Source organism: Crocuta crocuta, unplaced genomic scaffold (assembly GCF_008692635.1).
Source record: "Crocuta crocuta isolate KB4526 unplaced genomic scaffold, BGI_CrCroc_1.0 scaffold266, whole genome shotgun sequence".
NCBI classification, from domain to species: Eukaryota; Metazoa; Chordata; class Mammalia; order Carnivora; family Hyaenidae; genus Crocuta; species Crocuta crocuta.
The window spans coordinates 2,298,127-2,324,272 of record NW_027531005.1 but is presented as its reverse complement, the minus strand read 5'-3'; the positions used below and the strand labels follow the sequence as shown (position 1 = coordinate 2,324,272).

At 45.3% G+C, this 26,146-nt stretch overlaps 1 protein-coding gene across 1 annotated transcript in view; it reads left to right on the top strand.

The window, feature by feature from the left end:
• Positions 1-26,146, top strand: part of LRGUK (leucine rich repeats and guanylate kinase domain containing) — a 107,373-nt gene that overhangs the window by 47,151 nt on the left and 34,076 nt on the right. Inside the window, exons 12-15 of the mRNA XM_077770720.1 lie at positions 6,527-6,623; positions 10,193-10,306; positions 12,662-12,863; positions 13,734-13,829. Coding sequence (XP_077626846.1) covers positions 6,527-6,623; positions 10,193-10,306; positions 12,662-12,863; positions 13,734-13,829 — 509 coding nt within the window. The remainder of the gene's footprint in view (positions 1-6,526; positions 6,624-10,192; positions 10,307-12,661; positions 12,864-13,733; positions 13,830-26,146) is intronic.

Here is a 26,146-nt window from a genome sequence, read left to right as displayed (position 1 = left end):
TCCATGGTATAGATAAACCACATCTTCTTGATCCATTCGTCCGTTGATGGACACTTAGATTCTTTCCATGTTTTGGCTATTGTTGAAAGTGCTGCTGTGAACATTGGGGTACATGTGCCCCTATGCATCAGCACTCCTGTGTCCCTTGGGTAAATTCCTAGCAGGAAAACGCACGTGTTTTTAGTGAAGGCTGGTGGTGGTGAAACACGGGCTCATCCTGTTACCATGTGACGTGACAGCACGGGTGGGCACTGCCAGGCGTGTGGGCCGGTGTGTGTACCCGCCCTCTGGAGTTCCACTTGCTTCTCGCCACACAGGTCTTCCTCTTTTGAGGGCTGTTTCAGGAGGAAGGAAAGAGACATGGCAGCATTTCCCCCTTCCATTCCCCTGGGCCAGCATTCAGTACCCTCCAGTTTTCCAGAGTAAATGTTTTGCTCTGTGATTCCCTAATGGCGTGATTAAAATAGAGGGCAATACCAAAAAACAAAAAAATTAGGACCATGCAAAAAAGTCTTCAGCCGGCCTTACAGACTTCCTAAAGGCTTCTGGGAGTCAGATTTAGAGTTAACCACTCCCTATGGTCCTTTAAACTGGTTTCCTCTTACTTTTCACATACAGCAAAGTACTTACTTCTAGATTAGTAATGTTTGTTGGTGACCGGAGGAGGGGACTGCAAAGATATTTAGGACAGCCAGCAAAATAAATACAAATTCTTTTCTAATGCCTTCCCTGCCCTTAAGCTATACATGTTCGAACAATGTAAATACCATTTTAAACAGGTCCATTCATTTAGATATCTCAAATTACATGCCTCATTTGGACAACCAGAGGATTCAAATATACAGAATGATTTATTCGTTAATATATTTTAAGCACCCTGAAGTAACAAAAATAAAATAAAAAAATAAAAAATAAATTAAAACCAAATAGTAGAATGAAAAAGCATCGAGTGCCATCCTGCCTGCATAGGGGTGCTGAACCTATTTTAAATCATAAGTGAAACACAGTGAACACAAGGTCAGACTAGGGCAGAAAGGTGTACCCTGACTCTTGTGCCAGTATGTAAGTCTGGAACCTTTTAGCAAACCCAAATGGCAGGAACGAAAGCTTTCTCCGATTAGAGTTCCTTTTAATTATGTCGTAAATGGTGGGAGCCAGGCCCTTCACATTTGTTTGTGATCCACGTTGCAGGGCCAGATGTGTTCTCAGAGGCGTTTGTTACCTCATCACCAAAATCATGATGCAGCCTGCCTGTGTTCTCATGTGCTCACCCAGATGGGCCTTCTCGTTATTCATTTTTTTAAAAATATTTTTATTTATTTCTAGGAGAGAGAGAGAGACAGCGTGAGCAGGGGAGGGTCAGAGAGAGAGGGAGTCACAGACTGAAACAGGCTCCAGGCTCTGAGCTGGCAGTCAGCACAGAGCCCGACGCGGGGCTCGAACCCACGAACCGCGAGATCATGACCTAAGCGAAAGTCGGACGCTTAACTGACTAAGCCACCCAGGCGCCCCTCGTTATTCATTTTTATTAAATTTTATTAAATCCTGGTTTCCCACCTACTAGAATGCTTGTCCATCCTGCGTGTGGTTGATTGATTTCATGTTTATTTTCCCTACGCCTCTGTAAGCCCAAGGAGGGTATGGACAAGTGTCAGCTTTGCCCACCGTTCAGTTCTCCGTGTCCAGCGGACTACCAGGAACTTAATACCTGCAGGAGAAACACTTGTTAACTGAATGATGGATTGAGTGAATAGATGAATGAAAGAATTAAGGGTATCGTATGCCACATTTCATGGGAAATTACTGTGATAAGAACCTAGGTGATTTTCCCCAACTGCCATTGACAGATATACAGAGAGGATGGATGGGTTCATCCATTTGTTCACCCTTTCTTTCAATATATATTTATTGAGTTCTTCCCATGTGCTTCATCCTGTAGGTACAGTAGAAACAAGATTGATAACATCCTTGCCTTAATGAAGTTTGTCGTCTAGTGGGGAACTCAGACCTATAATTAGCATCCTGTACAGTTTGTATGGAGACACAAGGCAGCAAAACAAAATCTTACAAACTAGCTTGGTGCCTATGGTGTTGGTCTTGGCACTGCTCTCTTTCTCCTCTGGGTGGAATTAGTGACAGGTGTGGGAAGACCCTCCTAACTGCCTCACTACCAAACACACGGCCATTTACCCACCCGTTTACCCATTGTGCTGCCATTCACTGGCATCCTCACAGAGGCAGAGATCAGGGCTCGCCCAATGGCACATCATCGTAAGAATTCCATCAAAGCATGGATCAAAGATCATATCATTGGATTAAGAAGAAAAGAAAGCAGATAGCTGGAAATGTCATCTGTTGAGAAAGTAAGATAGTCCTACTTTATATACAGCAGCTTTCTAATTAAAACAAATGATCAAACCAAAGCATATCCTCAGAGGCAAGTCATTCCTCTTGTGTAGATCTTTTTATTCTTTACCCAACATAATTTTTATTGATTTTTAATTACATGGGAAAAAAAAGGCATGGGTACATTTTCATCATGAAACATGTAAGTATTCACAAAGGCACTCTCTCTGCCATTTGTTTGAATCTTTTCTTTCCCTTCTATTTCATTTGCTCTTGGTATTTTGTCTTCCTTTGTACATTACATTGGCCCACGACCGAGACCCCCAATGAAATTCTCATGCACCAAGTTGCACATCCAGACATATAAATGTGAGAAGGATAACAGCGTAGCATAATAAGTATTGGTGTGGCTGAGAGATTTTGTTCTTGTTTTATGTTCTGATTTTTCCATTTGTTCTTGGTTTTAGAAATGGGTTGGATGTTCTTTCTTTACCTGTATTAGTTACACGTGGCCTGGAGATATGAATTGCCTGCCTTCAAAATCTGTTTCCAACCTTAATGTTACCCCACAAATCAGTGGCTCCCTGGAAGAGTAATGAATAATGAGAGAAAGGTAAAATAATGCCAGTATTGCCTTGTGCACCTTCCAGATTTAAGCCCTGAAAGTGATCTAAATAGTCATGAAAGGAAAACGTTATTCTTCTTCCTTAGATCTCTAATTTACAGCAATCTCCATTTTTGTAATCTTTTTCGTGATGTTGACTACCAAGTTTATTTTACTTTTATTTAGTACTAGATCACAGTAAAGGGCCATCGCTGTTTAGCTACGTGAGATCTATGAGCTACAGTTACCTAAATGCCATCTAGTCTAATGTCTGTTTATTCAGATACGACAGACTAGTAGAATGGTTCATTCATTCCTCTGTCCAGTGTTTATTGAGCACAGGCCATGTGCCACGTTCTGGCAGTAAGCTGTAAAACAAACAGACGTGGCCTTGCCCTGGGACCTTACAGTCTAGCATGGGATCCCGACAGCTACATGCTGGCTAACAAGGTAGTTTGGTGGGTGCTATGACGAGGGAAGTAAAGAGCCTCTGGGATAGGAGAAGTAGAAGGTAAGTGGGATGTGGGACTTGAACAGGTGCCTTCCACACAGAACGATGGGTGCATTCGCTGAACTGAAAGTCCACTCTGGAATACAGCAAGACTTGAAATACAGAAAGAGACAGCAGAAGAAAAGACTAGAAAAGTAGACATGAGTCTGATCATAAAGGTTCTGTAAGCAATGGATTTCATGACAACCAGTGCATTCCAGAAAGTACGCCCTGCAGGCACCTTGGCAGAGTGTGGGGCAGGGAAGACTAGAGACATGGAGGCCAGCTGGGGTATGGTAACAGCTGAGGATGGCTTGAGTTAGAAAGTAGCTTGTGGATATAGGCAAGTGGATGGGGCAGTGGCTTCTTGGGATTTGATACTCAGACAACGTGTGCTGGAATCATATGTGCGGATGACCTCTGTAAAGTCCAGCAGTTAATTGACATATATTTACACTGAGCATTAGGACCAGTTTAATTTTCCTGCCGGCTGTCTTAGGAAGACCTGGGCTTTTGTGGATAGCCTTTGAAAGAGTTCACTTACCAACAACATGGCGTGCTGTCATGTGCTTGAATTTAGATGTGCTCACAGCCAAACCTCTGCCTAAATATTTGCAGTAACAAGAAGTTCGTTCTGTCCTGAGGCCATCTGGTGCAAAACTGAGATTCTAAAACTGCATACTTCTGAATCAAACTGAAAACATGTCTACTTCCTCATCCAACTGCGAGCTCTTCTTAGACATCTTTTCTTCCTATTGCATTTCCCTGAATATTCTACCGTTCCATTGTTTGATCTGACCTTGCAGGTCCCCTACCCTCCTGAGTATCTCCTCCCCTCCACAGACCCAGTTTGTTAGGCTCCTCCACGACAGCTGGCCCATGAACGGGCCTTTTGAACGTCTAACATCACTCTGAACTCTCAGGACCAGTCTCTAACTCAGTTCTTTTCGTGTGGCTCCTTTTGCAAACCATGACCTAACTGTTCACCGTGACGTAGTCAATTGACATAGTCAATTCATTAGTAGGTAATAAACTCAAGGAAATCTAAATTACAAATAGAATTGTACTTAGGGGACAAGAAGGATACTAAAGGCGATGGCCCAAGCAAATTTCTTTGTCTAAAATTTGTCACCTTTTTTTTTTCTTTTTTTTTTTTTGCTGTAAGTGAGTGAGTTTAGCCAAACACTGCTTCCACTCTGCAGTAGATCCTTTTTTCAGATGCTTGCATTTGGGCAGCCTACTTCACAGTGAGCATTTCTGCACGTGAAAATTGGATGACAGGACTCAAAAACCCACAGGTCATCTTAGGTCCTTCTTAATAGAAGTTTCCACAGCGGATACAGGCTCTGTCATCCGCATACGCCACATCAGTGAAGCCTTCTCTTTACTTACCTGCCTAGAAGCTTCAAATTACTTTTTTGCTGTGTCTTCCTTTTAGAAATTCTGAAAAAAAATGCCTGTCGCTCAATTCCTTTGTTGGAAAATGCAAATCCAGCAGTGTGTAAAGGCTATGCTAAGGGTGTACCGCGTGGGATGGCAAGTCACTGATTTATCTTTCCTGATTGTCAAGGACACCAGTAGACAGAGGGTCTCAGGGCCCTGCCAAGGTGTGTGAAGAGACGCCAGTGTACTCACACAACCAAACAAATGTCGCAGTGTTTTGACGGTCTTTTCTTAGAAATTGCTCTCTTTCCCGGGTATATAATTTAAATAGAATGTTAAGACCTTAAAACTTACTAGTCTAGTTAATTCTTGATTATAATGGAAGGGGAACAGTGGCACAAATTATCAAAATTTGGCTTTGGTTTTGTAACGGAGAGGCTTTTGAGGGTTGTGACTTTACCCGCTTAGCATGGTCGTAAAGGGAATTGACGGGGAGTCATCCTGGCATTGGTGCTTAGTCACATCACTTAATTCCTGTGCCTCAGTTTCACCATCTATAAAATGAAAACAACCCCCACCTTGTGGGGGTTTTTTTGTGAGGAATAAATAAAATACCATATTCAACGTCTAGCTGTTTTCCTCTCTTGTAAAACCGTGGGATAATACAAAGATCAGTCTGCATTCCCAGAACATAACACTAGCACATTCAGAATGGGATGGATTCGAGAGTCCTGGGCTAGTTGGGACCCTGTCGTCTAGTTCTGGGACTGACCCTGGCCTGCTCGGGGGCCTTAGCCTGGCCATTTTTATTGTCCTCTTCAGAATAGAGTTTATCACATCTGTTCTCCACTGCCCAGGTCTCATTTACTCATTCGTGCTATGGCTACTTAGTGAATGTCTGCTATGGGCCAGGCGTGGGGAACGCAGGAGCAAGTAAGATGAACAAGAAAAAGTTCTGTTCTCATGAGTCACACAGGGAAAAACCAGACATATGGTTAAAAGAAGGCAGTCTTGGTGATAGAGGGTAAGGGGGAGCTGGGGATGGGAAGGGGCACTGTTGCAGTCAGTGATCAGAAAGGGCCTCTCTGCTGAGCCAAGAACTCCATTCACAGGTCCCCATGGGAGGCTCATCCCTGGTATCAAGTCCTGGCAGCGCCAAGGAGATGAGGTCCTGAACAAGGAACTGGGTGGGATGCAGTCGGTGGCAGGCACTGAGGCCAACGGGCATATAAGGAAGAGGTGTGTAATCAACGATAGGGGGTCAGAAAGGCTTGAGGGTTGGTGGGGAGGAGCATGTAACTTGAGCCCTGGAAGACAAGTGGGCTAGCCAGGTGGAGGAATGAGGAGGGGCGCAGGAAAGTGCCCACAGAGCAGAGAGGGCACTTGGGTGGAAAATATACGAGTAGTAAACACTGTTCTAGGGCCGAAAGTTGTGTGTGATATCAGAGGCGGGTGGTTCCAAGGTGATAAACAGCGAGTAAACTTTGGGTGTTTATAATCCCGAATTTGTGCAATCCCTATAGAGTCGGAGCAGCCGACTGTAGTCTAGCACTTTGGAATCACAGCGTTTTCACAGCCGTGTTGCTTCACAATTGATGATCCGTGGATCAATTTCAACTTTTGAAAACCTACTCGTACCAAAACCTTCTCCATTTCGAAACTCAAGCTGCAAGAAGTAGACCGGTTATCTCCTCTGTTTTCAGGGCCTGTCACACCACAAGACCACCTTACTTTGGAGAAGGGGATCGAGTCGATTATCATTTTATCTCTCAAGAAGTTTTTGATGAAATGGTAAACATGGTAAGAATGTTCCCCTTTGTATCACACAAGAAATACATGTTCTCTGCTAGAAACATTAGGAACTGGCGATGAAAGGGAGAAAATTTTTGTGCCTGTTGTGAGAGAGGTGTCCTCCTTGGATTGTTTTTTTCTTAAGCCACTTCTACACCCTTGTGCACGTGCTGCTTTATTTTACAATCTTGGAGGGAATGTTGTAATTTTTCCATAAAGCTAAATGAGTAGACGTTTTAAGAACATAGAAGAGCTCTGCGAAAAGTTCTCGCAATCTGTGTTTATTGGGTGCTACCGTTATTGATCAGAATTCATGCAAGATAGGCAGTTCTCACAGACCTGAACTGATGTCCGAAACTTGTGAATTGAACATCCCTCAGCATTGGGAGTGTTCTGTCCAGGGACCAACCACTCCTGTTTGCTAAAACTGATCTTTTCTCATTGTTGTGACCCTAAGCACCATTTCATCATGGTGTGTCCCATTCAGTTGGCTGTACGCCCTGACCTTCCATGTTATACTCTGTGCACAGAATTGTGGTACGTGTAATAATGGAATCTGCCGTTTCCACAAGTTTAGTTTTGAATGGCCAACTTCCCACAGAGTGCGTATTTTCTCTTGCAGTCACAGAGAAACCCAAGTGGCAAAGGCCTATAGTCCTTCGGCCATTTCCCCTCTAACCTTGTCAAAAGAGCATCCTAGAGATTCTTTATAATCTTCTCTCCTCGGGCTGTATATTGGTAATTCAGTTTAATGTATCAAGAGTACTTTGGGATTTTCTATTTCTCAAAGGCTTAATAGAGGTAGGAAGCATTACTAGTAAGTGACGTTAGTAAGAAGCAATCTTTTAGGACTTTTTGGATTGAAAGGCAGCTGGTTTCTGAAATTCACGTTTGTTTTTCATGTCAGAGTGTGAGACATCTTCCCTTGGTTCAGGTTCATCTGTTCTCAGTACCGCATCTGTTTGCACCCTGATGTACCTTATCTTATCGGTAACAACGAAGTCTGGTTCAATTCTTAGTCGAAGGTATCGCTGTACTTGTGTGCCATATTTGCTCTTACAGTTTGACTCCCTCTGCAAAATCCTCGTGTGTTTGAGAAGTGCTCAGTTTTACTGCTTCTGCAAAAATGTCACTTTAGTATAAGATCATTTTCTTCAGCTTGAATTTTCTTTCTGAGCTCCTTTTTTTTAATTTTTAAAAAATTGTTTAATGTTTATTCATTTTTGAGAGACAGAGACAGAGTGTGAGCAGGGGAGGGGGCAGAGAGAGAGGGAGACACAGAATCTGAAGCAGGCTCCAGGCTCCGAGCTGTCAGCACAGAGCCCGACGCGGGGCTCAAACTAGCAAACTAGCAGATCATGACCTGAGCCGAAGTTGGATGCTTAACTGACTGAGCCACCCAGGCGCCCGAGCTCCCTTTCTTGAAAGTGTGCTTGAGACAGTTTCGTGAAGAGCCAAATGTACAAGCTATAAATTCGTGACACGTTGTCAGCTTCGCCAGTCAGAGCGACACACTCAGCCTTCTGTACACATTACCCCCCTCCCCCAACACAGCCTGTCCCGGACATCTGCTGCGGACAGTCACAGCCACCACTCTGACCTGCAGCCCTGCACACCCTCTCCCATACATACTCCTCCACACACCCCCCATCATTGCCCCACTGTATGCCTACAGACACACGAGTCTTTTTTAAACACACGAATGCAGTCACTTCCCTGCAGATATACTACCTGTCTTGTGGAAATAGGATTATTGGAGCCTTCTGAAATAGGATTATTACCGTTTATGAAGAAATCCGCAAGCAGAAAGAAATGGCAGGAAGATCCCCAGCCAGAAACTGGAGGACCACTTCATCTCAGTTCTTTAAAAACAAGTTCGACAGGGCCTGTTTTATATATAAAAGTACAATGCCAGCTTCCTCCCAACTCAGCATTTTTCCAGAAAATACTTTTGGGATCCACAGAGGGAGGCTCTTGTACACAGGTAAACAAACTCATAGTGTATATCTGAAAAGTGACTCAAGAATACATTTTGAAAATGGCGTGACAGTAAACAAGATAAAGTATATACCTGATGGGACATTCAGGTATCTCTCTATATAGATGACAGTATATATATTAGAAAATGACGTAGTAGTTGTTCCAAAGAACAAAGAAGGTATGACATTGAGGAAGTAAAATATCAAGGATATTTATTGTTGAGTTTTAAACTTTTAGAATACATGATACAAATTACTTTGGATTATGGGATGTGTGGATTTTCCTCATCACCCCTCCCCCATCACCCTAGCGATCCACCCCACCCCAAGAGGTATTCTGTGTTTCATGGACTCCCATCCCTCCGATCTCCAGAACCTCCGGGCCCAGACAGGTAGCATAAAGGACTCCTCACTGCTAATGTCCTTTTTTTTTTTTTTTTTTCTTTTTAAACATTTATTTACTTTGGAAGGAGAGAGAGACAGAGCATGAGCAGGGCAAAGGCAGAGAGAGAGGGAGACACAGAATCCCAAGCAGGTTCCAGGCTCTGAGCTGTCAGCCCAGAGCCTGACTCTGGGCTCGAATTTGTGAACTGTGAGATCATGACCAGAGCTGAAGTCAGACGCTTAACGGACTGAGCCAGCCGGGTGCCCCTCACTGCTACTGTTCTTAATGATTGTGCTGTCGTTCAATGGGATTCGACTGGGATTCAGCCTTGCAGATTTTCATTTCATCATTTACATGAAAATCCTGTGCACGAGGAGCCACAGGTGCCAAGATCATTCATATTTTAATTTTTTGGTCATGAGCTTTCCAGTTCAGATTAGACCCAGTGGTTTAATAAATCTAGTATTGTCAGAGAAAAAAACAGTTTTGAGAGGCATGTTTTTTTGTTGTTGTTGTTGTTTTTTTAACCTGGACTGTTCGGCAAGGGAGTCCAGCTTTGGGAAGAACCGGGCTTCCAAAATACAGATAGAAGGCAAATGACTAGAGGGCACACAGCAATTCTGTTGAATAACATTTGGGGCAGTTGCAATAAAAAGCTGTGTTCTATAATGGAAACACAGAATGGGTCTGTTTTTCATGGCTTATCTCAGGATGCAAAGGTTTTCGGATGTCCCTGTAATTCATGGCCTTCAGGCTTATCTGGGAATGCAAGGCTCTGGAGGGGAGCTTTTTCTGGGGTACCTGGTATGCTGGCATTGCCAACGTGGCTGAGGCAAAGGGCGGGCTATCAGTTTTGCTTTCTCAGCAACGACGGCTCATGGTGCACCACTGGCAAGGAAGCAGGTAAGTTAGCAAAATGGTCTGTTCCACCATAAGCTCTGGTGAGAGCTTCACTCTCCCTGGATGTTTGGTCAACAGATGACCATATTTCCAAAAACTTAATTTTTTTCCCCTTGCCAGCTGAGAATTCTTGATAAATTTCTCTACCACACTTGGATGGGAAGTTTCATAAGCCCATTGTCAGCCTCCTGTAATTGGTAATATTCGTAGGTTTTATGGAAGCATATGAAAGTAAGACCTCAAACAATTTTATTTATATTAAGGTTGAATATGGCAGCTGTTACATGAAAATCTTTGTACCTCTCAAATTTCAGGGGAAATTCATCCTAACATTTAATTACGGTAATCACAATTATGGATTAAGTAGGGACACCATAGAAGCCATCGCAAGAGACGGCTTAGCAAGCTGTGTTCACATGGAAATAGAGGTAAGTGTTTTTCTTACTCTGTATTTTTAGTGTGTGTGTGTGTGTGTGTGTGTGTGTGTGTTTATATATACATTTGAGGTTGAGAGACGGGCTACTGTATGCAGGGAGCACACTGCCAGGCACAGCGGGGAAGCTCCTCATTGGTATGGGGGAGGCCAGACATGAACAATTAAATGGTAGGCATTATAATACAAGACATCACATTCATATACTGTGGATAGAAGTGGTCCTCAAGATGTAATTCCTAATTTATTTCCTCACTAAGTTATCCCTTTTCTGTTAGGGTGCCGTCTCAGTTTATCTAAAGTGCTGTTAGGTAAAGCTGCTTCTCACAGGCTGCGGNCACACCTGCCGGGAGGCTCTGTGTGCTGGCTGTGTCATCTGATTCTCCCTGGGAGGCGTGTGGGCCATGTGGGCGGGGACTCCAGTTACTCACTGATCACAATTTTTCCAGGCTTTGAGCAATTTACACTTGCAGATTTCAGGATTCTGCCCCCATTCCCCATCTTCCCCAGCGATCTTCTGTAATTAGAATATACAGAAATTTGTTTCCAATCCAGATCCCGGGTAAAACCATGACTACCTCATTTATTTGTTTTAAAAATATATACCTTGAAAACAGGGAGGGGGACAAAACCTAAGAAACTCTTAAATATAGAGCCAACAGAGGGTTGCTGGAGGGGTTGTGGGAGGGGGCGTGGGCTAAATGGGTGAGGGGCATTAAGGAATCTACTCCTGAAATCATTCTTGTACTATATGCCCACTAACCTGGATGTAAAGTTAAAAAAACAAATTCGTTAATTAAAAAAAAAAAGATACAGCTTTATTAAATATGTGAAATCTTTAAAGACCCTTGCTTGACTATTTAAGGTAACTTCACTGAGCGATCTAACAGTTTTGTAGTCAGTAAAAAAAAAAGTTACAAAAACGATTCCCTTAGATCAGGCTTACAGACCACAAAATCCGGGCAGGCCTGAGTCCTTTATTATGGATGCTGAATCTTCTTTAAAATCGTTTCCTTTGTGACTTGGCCACTTGGCCGAGCAGGGGACTGTGATTGCTTCTTGGCTCCTTGTATTTGGTGTGTTGCCTCACTTCAGTGAGACCGGTGGTGTGTCTTCCAGCTCTTTCGTTTTTCTCGCTTCAAAATCCTGCAATTCTGACCTCTCCGCAATCGATTGCTTTTGCATCTTTAAGGAGGTTTTCTTTCTTTCAACGCTAATAAGCGTGGGGGGGGGGGTGTTGGAGGAAGACCTCTTTTCCCCAAAAATACCTTCCCTCAGACAAGGCAGAAACTTCGCAGCTCCTCTTGTTTACCTTTGTCCTCCGGGCGCTGGCTTCTGTTTCCCCTTCTTCCTCCCTGCGAGCTTTCTCCTCCTCATTTCCAAGAGGTTGACTCTATAAACCAGGTCTTCCTTCCCTGATTCTCCCAAGGGAGAGTATTTTTTTCCAAACTGCGTTGTCATTGACACTTACAGAGATTGTTTTTTTAAAGAGCCTGTATTTCTTCCCCCACTGAATGCTTAAAACACAGATTTTGAACGGTGAGTTAAACTACTGATGATGGGATCGAGGGGGAAGGAGGTTTTCAGAGTTCATTTGGAAGGGCTTTTGCGTTTCACCTGAGGAAACTGGCGCTCAGGGAGTTTGCGGGATTTGCCAGCAGTCTGCTGGACCCGGAGAGCCGCAGTCACCACCCAGCCCCGCTTCTCTCTGTGAGCTCCAGGCTACGCCGTGGCACCCTTGCTTGGCGGTCCCTTGCTCTGGGTAGAAGCTGTGAGATGTAATAGGAACCAGTCACCCAGGTTGCTGGTTTAGCAATAGGAAGGGTCCCAAGGAGGCGGCCAGAGGTAACAGAGTAGCCTTTTTTCTCTGGTAAGATCTTTGTCTCCTGGAGCTGAAAGGGCACTCTTTCAAATACTTTTCCCTGAGGCTCCTGGCTGGCCCAGTCTGTAGAGCATGTGACTGTAAACCTTGAGAGGGATAAGTCCAAGCCCCACGTTAGGTATAGAGGTGACTTCAAAATAAAATCTTAAAAAAAAAAAAATAAGGATGCAACATTGCCGTGAATGTACCTGTTTGTGTCTAGCAATTTTCTTTTTGAACCATCATGTATATTAGGGTGATTAGTTAGAGGATAACTGGGTAGAATGCATTCTTTTATTTCCAATAACTGTATTTGATGAACAAAGAAGAATAATCCAACTTTGAGACATTTGCAAGAAAATAATAGCTAATTATACAAATAAATCCTTCAATGCAAGACTGCTTATTATACAGTTGTCAGATATCTCCAAAATGACATCTAAATTGTGTATCTGTTTCTAATTTATTACCTTTTCCTTAAACAAACAGGGTGTAAGAAGTTTGAAATATTCCTACTTTGAGCCTCGGTATATCCTCATGGTACCCATGAACAAGGAAAAATATGAGGGATACTTGCGGAGAAAAGGATTATTCAGTCGTTTAGAGATTGAATATGCCGTCTCCAGAGTGGACCTTTATATCAAAATCAATCAGCAGTTTCCAGGATATTTTGATGCAGTGATCAATGCAGGTTAGTAACTTTCAGAGAAGTTTTATTTTTGAAGTGTAAGGTCACTGGGGAAAGATCTGCTCCAGAACACGTTCTCACCGTTGGCTGCCTGCAGTTTCCTGTGGTCGTAGGGCTGGGGGCCTCCATCCTCGAGGCCGCGCCTGGGTCCTATGCACAAGGGCCCTGCCATTGTCAAGCCAGCGAGATGCCACATCACATTCTCCTCTGCCTTCCTCTTCTACTACAGGGAAACTGATTTCCTTTATGGAGCTCGTGTATTAAGAGTTGGCCTGGGGCGCCTGGGTGGCTCAATCAGTCAAGCATCCGACTTTGGCTCAGGTTATGATCTCATGGTTCATGAGTTCAAGCCCCACGTCGAGCTCTGTGCTGACAGCTCAGAGCCTGGAGCCTGCTTTGGATTCTGTGTCTCCCTCTCTCTCAGCCCCTCCACTGCTTGCGCTCTGTCTCTGTCTTTCAAAAATGAATAACATTTAAAAAAAAAAAAAAAGTAGGCTCACCTCTCTCTCTGTCTCAAAAATAAATAAGATCATAAAAAAAAAAAGAGTAGGCCCACCTTGGGTAGTCTTCCTTCTGACTAGCTCAAACTCAGCTGAGAAGTAACCTTCATGCCTCCTATTTGCAAAAATCCCTCTTGCCATTTAATGTGACTTGACCCCAGGAATCACATCTCTTCATGTTCGCAGGTTCTGCCCATGCTCAAGGGAGGCAGGTATCAGAAGGTGAAGTGTCCTTAGGGGCTCAGAATCCTGCCTACCACAATAGTCATAAAATTAGATATAGCTTAAAAACCATCGCCACCAACAGTTGCAAACTGACTGTATTTAGATAGGATTCTGTTGCTTTAAAAGTACCTTCTCTCATTTTCTGTAGACGATCTGGACGTTGCCTATCAAAAGCTGAGTCATCTCATCAGGGAGTACCTTGGATTGTCTGAGGAACCGTCCCAGAATTTGGCTCCATCTGCAGGTACTATCCTGTCCCTTCTGTGCAAGTACTTCTTGTTTTCATCGAAAGGAAAACAAATCTGTGAGTTGCTGTGTGACTTAGAGGTTCATGATAGATAAAGACCAGCCTCCCGCTTCAGAACTCAGCCTTCCAGAAGTTTGGCTCCCTTCAGGAGCTGAGGTGATGTGCTCCTTGGCGGTTTGTACTTAGCATTGCTGTAATTCAGTAGATTTTTCCCCCCTTTTCTTTGCATTGCCTCAGTTCTCGAAATGTAGTATCAGAAAGTGTAGTGGAAGCGTGGCCAGAGGAGGGGAGGTAGGGCGTGCTCCCCCTCTGCCTCCTCCCTTGGGCAGCCTGGTTGGCTGTTCCGAGCTTCTCGGACTCTCTTGTTAGATGGAACAAACGCTCCCCACCTGCCTCATAGAGCACGTGCAGCAAACGATGTAGCTTAGAGGAGTGCATTTCCTTGGAATCCAGGAAATTCTAAAGCCCCAACTTAGAATTTTGATGCATGAGTGTTTTGAGATGCATTTGGAAGGTTCTCCCTAATCCACCTCACCCCCACCAAGATGGCTACTAGGAACAAAACAACGCAAAAATAAGTGGTGGCAAGGGTGTGGAGTAACTGGGAACGTAAATTGGTGCAGTGCGTATGGAAAACAATGTCATGGTTCCTCAACACATTGAAAATAGAATTGCCATATGATCTAGCCATTCCGCTTCTGAGTCTGTACTCATTGTGGCTTATATGTGCAGTGGACTGTTACTCAGCCCTCAGAAAGAAGGATATTCTGACACATGGTACAACAGAGATGAACCTCGAGAACATTCTGATAAGTCAAATAACCCAGTCACCAAAAAACCCCACATATACTATCTGATGCCCCTTTTATGAAGGACCTAGACTAGTCAAATCCATCAGGACAGAAAATGGAATGGTCACCAGGGGCTGCCGGAGGGCAAATGGAGTGTCATTGCTTAACGGCTATAGAGTTTCACAATCGCAAGACGAAAAGAATTACGGAGATTGGTTGCACAACAGTGTGAATAGACTGAATGCTGCCGAACTGCACAGTTAGAAATGGTTGAGAAGGCAAACTCTATTTTTTTGTGTTTTTACCACCATAATGATAATAATAATAATTTAAAAAAAGGTCCCCCAGTGGACTGACGTGCGTTCACAGAGCACGTATTGTAAATTGTTCCCATGAGACCTGGCTTGCTGTGCAGATGTGCCAGAACTTTGTGTGTTCACGTGCTTTAGCCTTTGTGACTCCTTGGCGGGCTACGATTTTGCTGGCCACGTGGTAGCATGTTGTGTGGCCGGCGTGTTGCCCCAGCACTGCTCTGATCTCCGCATCAGGCGTCGGTCCTTTAGAAAGCTGTGCCGGGCAAGGGGCACGTTACCTCTCGTGAGGCTTTGGTAGCCGGATGGAAGTTTCTCCCAAAGAAATCAAGCTCTCGGTTTTAAATCCTTGCTAACCCAGCAACCATCTGATCTTTAATTTGGTCCCCCGGGTAGACCTGTCCCCGTGGGGGGCTGTCTCCTACGTTAGAAGCCCCCGCCCCGATCCCAGAGCCAGGCCCATCTCCCATTGTAAATTAATAAGTTGGTGTTCTGGCTTTTAAATGAGCCCCTTGTGGGTTTAGATAAGCACGAGTCATTCCCCTGTTCTGAGTACCCGAGGGAGGTGTGTTTGTCCATCGGTGGCACAGAGGGCGCCTCTGAGCTGGGGAGCCCAGCAGGACTCTGCGGCCGCAGGGCTCTAGCACTCCTTCCTCTGCAGCCGCCAGGACGCCGGCTACCGGGGACAGGGGTCATCTGCACATTGACAGCCCACATCATATGTGCATGGGAATACAGGCTCCTGTTTCAGAGGGTGTAATGACACTTCATTAATTGGACCAATTAGGTTAGGCCTGTCTGATTTAATGAGAAGTTTGAATTTCAGAATCTGTTAAAACATTATCCCTCCCAGATACGTGTAATAACTGAAACTGGGTCACTCAGTTATCAACTAATAGAATCTCAGCTTTAAAGAGTCGATGGGGGGCACCTGGGTGGCTCAGTCGGTTAAGCGTCTGACTTTGGCTCAGGTCATGATCTCACAGTTCGTGGGTTCGAGCCCCACATCAGGCTCTGTGCTAACAGCTCAGAGCCTGGAGCCTGTTTTAGATTCTATGTCCCCTCTCTCTCTCTGCCCCTCCCCTACTCATGCTCTATCTCTCTCTGTCTCAAAAATAAATAAGCTATAAAAAAAATTAAAGAGTCGATGGGAGGGTTTATGATTAACATATCAATTCACTGGTCTCAGTAGACCCCCGTTTTTCTGGCAGGTTTAGTGTTTTAGAAAATAATGTGTTAAGAAGCCATACAGCTCATTTTATTTAAATAGTTAATCTGTGGAGGAACTTACCTTTTTCACTTGGTGGTTTAAGGATAAACTTGCACACAGGGCGCCGGGGTGACTCAATTAAGTGTCTGACTTCGGCTTAGGTCATGATCTCATTGTTCGTGAGTTCAAGCCCTGCATCGGGCTCTCTGGTGTCAGCGCAGGGCCTGCTTCACATCCCACATCCCTCACTCTTTCTCAGCCCCTCCACTGGTAGCACTCTCCCTCACTCCCAAAAATAAACATTTTCAAAAAAAAAAAAAAGAATAAACTTGCACATAAAGTGACTTTGTGAGGCCCAGACATTATTCAAGTGAGTATTTAAAAGTTCTAATGACGATGGTCCTTACGACTAACCTGTTAAAGGATCTCTAGTGGTTCAAGAGGAGAGCCGGTGGCCTCTTTGAGTTTCAGGCTCTGAAGTGTGTGCCGCGGAGCAGGGACCAGATGCTCACCGTTCGCTGCAGGGGAGCAGGGTGCACCCACAGCCACCTGAAAATGAGCGTCAGGACCCCCCGAGAAGGACCAGAGCCGCAACAGGGCCACCGCCACAGGCCTGGCTCCCTTTTTTCCCTTTGTTTCCACTCGGAGCTGGGTCACTCTGATTTTAAGTTCTGTAGTTTAGGTATATTTACATAAAGGCTTACATGACTTACATGGATGTAAATGAGACCCCCTAGAAGAAAAGATGGATAATTTTAGTAGAGTGGAATATTTTTTTAACATATAATTGAGCTGTCAAAGGTAAGATATTAGAATAAAAAGAACTCTTTGAAAGACAGTCCAAGCAATTAGAAAATTGCACCAGAAATGGGAAGCCTTAGTTTTGTATTCTAAATTTCACCAGTAATCATGAATTTGATTAGAGAAATCACTTTGAACTCCCATTTCTTTCTTTTTTTTCCCCCCTACATTTTATTTTGAGAGAGAGAGCGGGCAAGCAGAGGGAGGGGCAGAGAGAGAGGGAGAGAGAGAATCCCAAGCAGGCTCCAGGCTGTCAGCGCACCCAGCCGGACAAGGGGTTCATTCTCACAAACCATGAGCCAAAATCAAGAGTCAGATGCTCAACCGACTGAGCCAGCCAGGCACCCCGAATTCCCGTTTCTAATAAACAAAGCCAGCTACATAAAATATTATGGAACATTTTAGAATTTGCTGAGGTTTCTCCCAGTTAGATTAGATGGTCTACGTGTTAGACTTCAGTACAAATAGAAATCTGGTGGCCGATGGCATTTTTTTCAAGGAAGCAAGAATCCTGTTTTGAAGCCAGTTGAAAAATATTTTTAAATACCTGAAATAATACATTGCTTTATCTCTAGTAATTTTATGTGGCTAAGTTGTCACTGAGAATGTAATTTTAACTTCTACTCTTAATGATGAAAATGGAACAGACTCATAAGTGTAAGCCTGGAGTCTGTCAGTTCTGAGTATCACAACCCCATCAGCCTGGACCCAGAAATGCAAACCTTTAGCAGAGAAGATGCTAACTGAGTTTCCATTAGATGCACTTGCAAAATAGTAACTTCAGGTACAGAGTGATTATGAAACCTCAAGAAATTGAGATGCTCCGTTAGTTAAAAATGTTTATCAACCGAGGTGCAGATTATCTTACTTTTCCCCCTATTGCAACTCAGGCAATATTCGTTTCTAAAGCATGAAGACTAAAAGAATCCTGAGCCAACAATACAGTTTTTATAAAATGAGAAAAAGCTCACTCTATTCACAGTTCAGTATAAGGGATGTCTTTCCCCTCCATTTGTCTTTATACAGCCTATTTCTGGAATATTTATTTGGTGCTTCCACTAAAGCTCTTAAAAAGCCACCCTGAGTTCTTGCTGTAGAGATCATAAAATAACATTATATTTGCAAATCATTATTCAGAATTCCGACTAATGATAGAGGAAAATGACGATGGTGATGATGAGTCAAATGGGCAAATGATGAGTCAAAATGAGCAATTTACTAGCCTACAAGTGGTGCCTTTATCTCTAATAAAGGGCAGGGTATCATTTGCCAAATGATATGAGTTGTTAAATTGTAAAAATGGGGGAAAAATCCTTGTATGTCTGATCCTAGGAAACCAGGAGGGCTTACGAATGGAAAGAGCCTTCAGCATTGGGTTTCGCTGTTCTTATACCTGTTTTTTTAAATTACATTTTTGTGGTCAAAAAAAATAACAAAAAATTAGCCATTTTAGCCATTTTAAGTGTACGACTTAACGGCCTTAACCGCATTCGTGGCGTTTCATAACCATCATCACTACCTCTTTCCAAAAGTTTTCATCCTCCCCAAACAGAAAGTCTGTTCCCATTAAGCAACGACTCCCCTCCAGCCCCTGGTAACCTCTAATCTATTTTCTGTCTTTGTGACTTTGCCAATTTTAGATATTTTCACCGTTTTCTTTTCTTTTTTTTTTTTTAACCTTGTTTCTTGACTAAATTTGTGTTTAATTTGTAACCGTCGTAAACTAGGGCGGTAGGAATGACGAGCAGGGCGTCCCCTCAGAAACCCCACCAAGAAGCAAGCTTTCCCATGTCCCCACTGTTCCTCGGCCCCTCCCCAGAGACAATCTGGTTCTCCTGGAGGTGCAGGGCGCACGCCCAGACTAGGAGGTTCAGTGAGGACCCGGAGTAGTCGAGGCTCTCACCCTGCTTCGTGGGGGAGAGGGGGCCAGTGGCCAGGAGCCGGGTCCGCTTCTGGGGCTGGACCACCTGGGGTGGCCTTGGAGGTGTGACTTGGTTTGCAGCCTCTGAGTATCAGGTCTTCCCCCCAAAGTGAGTGGAGACTAGTTTCCTCAAAGCTGCTCCACGCTGGTGTGCCACCTGTGACCACCAGCCTTTTGGAGCCAGGTCCTTAGGACTGAGTTAAACGTCACAGGGGCCACCAGAATACGTCAGAGCTTCCGTCGTAAGTAAGTGCCGCCGAGCTTCCGGTGCCTTGCCAGCTAGTGGTAAACTGACATTATTCCTCCCGGAGCTCGGTTTCCTGAAGGGGACTGCCGTTAAACAAGGACACAGGCGGGACTTCACCTGGCTTAGATGTCCCCCTTTCTAGTTTCTACCATCACAAGCAGCAGTGGCATCTCAGGTGGTGAAAATTTTAAATCCCCTTCGCTTAAAGGTTGTTCTTGCCCCTCTCAGCCCCGGATGTGAGTTTTGGTTCTGTGAATAAGCCTCTTTGTGTTTATCTATTGAAGCTCACGGTTTCAGTTGACTAAAAGGGTTCCAAGTTCTAAGCAAGAGGAGTCCAGGCACTGAGCATCCCCAAGGGCAAGGCATGGTTACAGCTCTCCTGGATGGCTCCTTTTATTCTTTTCAAGGCCTATGCGCATCAAAGAAGGAAAAGTTGTGGGGGTTTTTGTTATTTCTAAAGGTGCACAGTTACTTAGTGCGTGTCAAGATGCTCTCAGCTAACTTCTTTTTATATTAAAGCAGGAGCTCTCTCTAGCAAGAAGACCCCCTCTGGGGTGCCAGCACACCTGGTCCCGTCCCCACGGCGCCTGGCAAAACTGCAAGCAGATGGCCAGTTCACTGAGCATCACTCTGCAATGCAGATTCACGCGCAGGTCCCTGAGCACCAGAACCCAGCTCCCTCCCAGAGCCAAGCGCTGACTCAGGAGGGAGCACCGCATCAAGAAGAGCACCCTCCTGGCAGCCACATCGGTGTCATGCCTCCTCCACAGCCCAGCTCGTCAGCTCTTGGTTTTCCCCAGCAGGCCCAAGACTTATCCCCAGACCAGAAGGAAGGGGACGTCCAACAATCAGATCTTTCTTCCCAAATCATAACTACGAATCCCCGTGAAAACGAGTCCCAGACGTCTGAGGGGAAAGCAGGGAAAATAGGGCAGGCTTCCGTCGCTCCTTCCCAAGGGCCTTCTCAGCACCCTGACCCACCTCCAGCCCAGGGCCCTCAGCCAGATCAGGATGAGGAATCAGGGGAGGCCAAGGTGACCCTCGCTCACCCTCCCCTGCCTGAGGCTCTGCAGGAATCTGGCCCAACATCCCTCAGCCCCCAGAGAACCCAGGATGAGGAAACTGAGTCAGCCAGTCGGCCACCCGACCATGCCCATCATGAGCCTCCAGGAGACTCTTCCCACCCTAACGGGGCCAAAATACCAAGACCACCTCTGGAAGATTCTCAGCAACCTCTAGTGGAGGGATCCCCAAGAGCAGAATTGGTCCGGGTTAGCACTCCTTACCCAGAAGTGCCACATCCTCAGGGCCCAACAAACATCAAGCAGACCCAGGACAGGGACGACCCAGTGACTTTGCTCCCGAGAAGCTGGCTGGCTCCCACCAGGCTGCCCCAGCCTCGGGTCCTCGCTCCGCTCCAGAGTCGGAGGCCCACACCCAAACTCCTCTCACCCAGCAGGGAGGAAGCTTTAGGCACAGCCTCAGACCAAACCGTGACCCCCTCCCCCAGGCCTCCACTCGCTCAAGAAGGGGACCCCAGTAAACTTCCTCCCATCAGCCCTCCCCGTTCCAAACCACCGCAAAATCTGAGCCCCCATCAGGACCACGGTCCTCAGCAAGTCCAGGAGGAAAAGGTCAGGGAGGTGAAACTCCCTCTTATCAGTCCCCCCATCCAGGAGCATGCGCCACAGCCCGCCCCCGATCCACCCGAGGAAGAGGGGTCTCAGGTGGTCAGGCTCCCGCACATTCCCACTTCTTTCTCCGAACAGCAGCTGCCGCCCAGCACAGGGGCTCACGGTGCTTCAATGCCTGCAAAGGAAGGGCAAGCCCCCAAAGCAGGCCGCTCCTCCGGCAAGAAGATTTCAGATGTGCAGGCCTTACCCCAAAACCAAGAGCCGGTGCAGCAGACAGGAGCTAGAAAAAAAAAACTCCCTATCCAAAGAGAGACAATTAAAGGACCAGGGCATCTGAAAAAGGCACCGCCCAGAAGCCATCAGACAGCCTTGCAGCTGGAATCCCAGAGTAAGCTGACTCCCCCAGAGGTACCCAACCACCCTCACCCCAGCCCTCCTCAGGGGACCCAGAGAAGAAAAGCCAACGCACCGGAAATTCCTGAGCCACCCCATGCTGAACCATTGCCTAAGGATCCCCAATTACTAGAAGAGAAACGGGAAAAGGTGGAATGTTCCAAAACAAAGACTCGTGCCAGCCTTCCCCCAGATGACCTGCTTCAGAAGGTAGCTGGGTCCAAAAAAGGACCATCCTTGATAAAGGAGAGTTCTGAAGGATTATCTCAAGAAAATGAAGCTACTCTGGGTGGTGGTCAACTGCACGGAGGACCTCTCCAGAGTGAAATGTCCTCTATAGAGTCAAGACCAGATGATTCCGCCCCCAGGGAGCATCCAGGGAGAAGAGAAGAGGTTCATACAAGGGGAGGATTTCAGAAGAGAGAGTCATCTTCGGGGTCCCCAGCGCAGGCCTCTACCCAGCAGCCTGTCAGAGACACACAAGCCCATCAAGGGACCAGTCAGGCCAGAGAGAGCGCTGTCCGAAGGGACGGTGCTTCCAGGCAGCAAGCCAAGGACGAACACAGCCAGAAACACGGGGGCGCACCTGGGGACCGAAGCTCTGCCGCACCCCAGAATCGGGTGTCTGCTGAGGAGCCGGGCAGCCGGAAAGGGAGACTGAGAGCTCGGGGCAGTCAGAGCAGCAAGGTGTAGCCATCCCCCGAGCCACTCAGTCTTTAACGTCGGTGCCCCCCCGAGACTGTGCGGTCACAGGAAGGAAAGCTATGGCCAGGGCACTACGAGTCTGTACACCAGCTTCCCCCTGCAACCCCAAGTAAGTGTGGGCGGTGGGCACCAGCCCTGTCCCAGCCACTGGCTTCTTAGAAGGTGGCCTGGCTGTGCACTTCTGTGCCTTTCTCATGGCTTGTCATTGTAGCCTGGAAGGGCAGCCCCCAGAGGGGACACCCCGGCAAGTCGTGCCCCTATGCCAGCTGGAGAGCTGGTCCTGAAGCTTGGGGTCAGCAGGGAGCCCTTGTATCTACACTTGTTTGAATCCCAATATGCATTCCGACTCTGGCTGCGGCGATGACGCGTGGCCATCATGTTTTGTTTTACTCATTAGGAAACTTCACTTCTAGATGAGAAAATTCTTGCGTGCCTCTTGCGTCTTTGAGGGGTCCGCAAGGAGAGCTCCCAGAAAAGTCTTCAGAGTTTCTGGGGCTTGGTCGCTCCCACCGTTTCCAAACCCACAGTTAACTTATGAGAATCTTGGGAAGGGCAGAGGGGCAAGTGCTTTACGTGTATGACATTGCGATTGATGAGTGCTTCTTCGGGTTTGCGTTGGCTCGTGTTACCTGGAACTTAACTTTTGCTTGGAATGTATTTCCAAGTGAATACCTTCCTTCTCTCCCTGAATAGGAACCTCATGTAAATCAGCCCCTGCCTTCGTTATGCCAAACCACCTGGTTGAATCAGTTAAAAGGTTACTGGGGAGAAGGTTCAGGGGAATTACTTTTTCTTTAGCGACTCATGCCATCAGGATTCTTTTGCCGGCAAGTGACGGGAGCCCAACCTAACCCAGCTTACGGGAATCTGCTGGAAGGGAATGGAATATTTCACACAGCCAGACCATGGGGAGGATGGAGGCGCTCCAGAGCCTTAGACTTGGGACAAGTTATTGAACATGACCTGGACTCTTGTCATCTCTGGTATTCTGTCACCGACTGGACTCTCATCATTTCTCATCTCTGTTTCTTTCTCCATGTTGGCTTCATTCTCTTTGATACAAATGACTATGTATACATTTCTGCACGTGGCAGGGAGCATGGCCACCAATACCTCTCAAATTTTACATCTGGTTTTACATCTGGCAGCTTCCACTACTGGAAAGGGATTAATTTACATGTTCCTTAATCCTAAAGTTTAAAAAATTCAGGGCAAGATACTGATTAGCCTGGCTTGGATCAGGTGCTCATTCTTAAATTAATCTACCCTGGCCAGAGACAGGGTCACATGCATGTAACCACTGGGCACCCCCACCCCCTGTCAAGCATATGAAGGCTACATTCCCAGAAGACAGTAATTGTGAGCAAAGCGGCCAATCCAAGATTGAGCTCCTAAAAAGTTACAAAGATACTTAGTGAGTGCTTACTATGTATGTAGCAGGATCCTAAATTGTGTTTGGCATCCTGTATTTAGAAAATACAAAAACTTGAGGACTAAATGCCTGTAGAAATGGATCTTATCATATACACAAGGTACACATCCACACAATTGTATGTATGCCAGAGGTTATTTCAAGTTCAGGAGAGGAAATTGCTATTTTTAAAATCCAGGATGCGGAAATCCTCTTGGAAAAGCCTCTGTTACACCAGTAATTACCCTTTGATTTATCTGGTTTGTCAAAGATGACAGTAATAAGGTGAATATTTTTTTAACATGTCGTAACTTTTATTGAGTTGGTCCAGTGATCCAAAGGATTGACTGAGCGCCTCCTATGTGTCAGACACGATGATAGTTGCTAGACACAGTGGGATAGTGAGGACTCTTTACGGAGCTCTTTTATCAAGGGAGACATGCCAGGGTTTGTTACAGCACCAAGTGATCAGGACACCTGGAGGCCTCGCAGCGAGCTCGGCTAGGTGTCAGGTCCAACAGACAAACCCAATTATTAACTTTTCCAGAATGTCATAAGGATATCAAGAAAGGACACTGAATTCAGCCTGGGACGAGAATTGGATCAGAAAACACTTCCAAGGGGAGATCCTCCTTCAGCTAAGTCATCAAGGTTGCAAAATTAGACCGACAGGAGAGAGAGCGATGGTTTCTTAGAAGAGGGAATAGCAGGTGCCTCAGCATGGCGGTCGGAGTAGGCAGAGGGTTCCTTCTAGGGACCCGCGTGTCGGGACAGCTGTAGGTATCTGTAGATCCAAAGGACATTTTGCGCTATGCTAACAAGCTTGGAAACTTGATCTCCTAATCATGGGGAGCCATCAGATCGTTAAATTTTTATCTTAGAGGCGTGGGTCTCGACTTGGCATAGAGAATAAATTTAAGGCAGTCGATACAGAGGGCAGGAAGGATGGCTGGGAAGCTATTGCAGTAGTCCTGACAGGGTGGTGAGGGCCTGAAACAAGGCACTGTGGCAGGAATGGACAGATGGAGGAAGCATTTGGATTGGACACGCAGGGTGAACAGACTATGAAAGAAAGGGAGAAAATAAGGATAATTACCCCCTTTTTAAAGAGCTGTGCGTGGGGCATTTCAGAGACACCCTCCAATACCTTCACTTAGGTGAGAACTTCAGAAAAGACTAGGTTTCCTCCTTGGGCAAGTGGTTCTGAGGCTCCTTAAGCATTTGGGGCTGCATTTTTATTAGTGTTCTAAAGGGATGTAGGAAGCCAAGTTTCTCTTTGTTTGACTTAGAGGAAGCTCTAGCTCCCTCCCCTGGGGTTCATGGTGGTGTACACTTTGTGTTCGGATGGTGTATAAAAATGTCCCCAATTCAGGGCAACTGAAGGGACTCGTAAAGATCATCAACTTCTCCATGGTGAGTGGCTTATACTGCTTTTATTGATTTTCTTGGTGTAATGAAAACTTCTGATTTTGAGTCATCTAAGAATTGTCATGTTCCATCTATACTTACAGAGCTCATATCACTGCTCCTATCACTTCCGTTTGCTATATTCCTCAGCAAAAGCAACTCTATTGGAAAACAAAAACATTGCAAGCTTTAGTCACTCGATTAGCTAATACAATCTTTCACTTTTTAAAAGAAGTCTGGCACCTAGTATTCAGATCCACAGAGATAATAGTTCCACTGGGCATAAGAACCATCTGCAAATATTTAAAGAACTAAATCGGTTATTTTCAAGCCTCAGAAGAGAACTGGGCAAAGGGCATGATTGGGTAGTTTAGAAAAGAGGAAAGAAAAATGGCCAAAATATGTGTCCAAAAGTGTTTAACTTTCACTACTTCTAGAAGTTAAAACAAAATTTGGGGGGTGGGGGGGGACCAAACTGGCAAAGATGGAAAGTAAATTAATGCCTATTCTTGGTGAGTTAAGGGTAAACACACTTTCCGTGTCAATACTGAGAATAAATTGGGGCAACTCTTGGGGGGACAGTTTTACCTTATGTCAGAGTCTTTAATTTTTTTTAATGGTTATTTATTTTTGAGAGAGAGGCAGAAAGTAGCATGTGAATGGCGGAGGGGTAGAAAGAGGGAGACACAGAATCTGAAGCAGGCCCCAGGCTCCAAGCTGTCAGCACAGAGCCTGATGCGGGGCCCAAACTTGTGAACTACATGATCATGACCTGAGCCAACGTCAGGACACTTCACCAGTTGAGTCACCCAGGTGCCCCCCCAGAGCCTTTAAATTTTGATTGTCTTTAACTTCGTAATTTTAATCTAAGACTTACCATAAGGAAGAAATTGATGTAGAAGCACGTTCATATTAATGTCTTTATAATGAGATCTGAAAATAATCTTTATAATAAAATCTGGAAATAGTCATTTGAGATTTGAAAACTAAGCTATGGGAAAAAAAAATCCTGGTATAGCCTTATGCGAGGATGCTATTTGCCGTTATAATCATGTTGTAGGAGAATATAGAGAAGAGTTAAATATTTGTTACGTATTTGAGGAGAAAGCAGGGTTAGGAGGTGTAGCCAGTGTGGCTCTGGGTTGTTGGATTATGGTTCTTATTTATTTTCTCACTTATGCTTTTTAGTGTTGTCTAAATTTTCTACTATGAACCTGTGTTTATTTGGAAAAGGTTGTATAGAATTAAATTCACATGTATGAAAATCTGTCTCGTGAAAGAGCAACCTTAGGGTCTAATTCAGTTTGGCATAATGAAGAGCTTTCTAAAAGTTAGGAGTCATGTACAAAGGAACAAATAGGCTTTCTCTAGAACTTACAGGCTCTGTGATGGGAATCATACAGGAAGCCGCCGTATGTGGGTTGATTAGTCGAACTGGATAAAACTTAAGGTTCCCTTTATGATATGATCCATTTACTGGCTC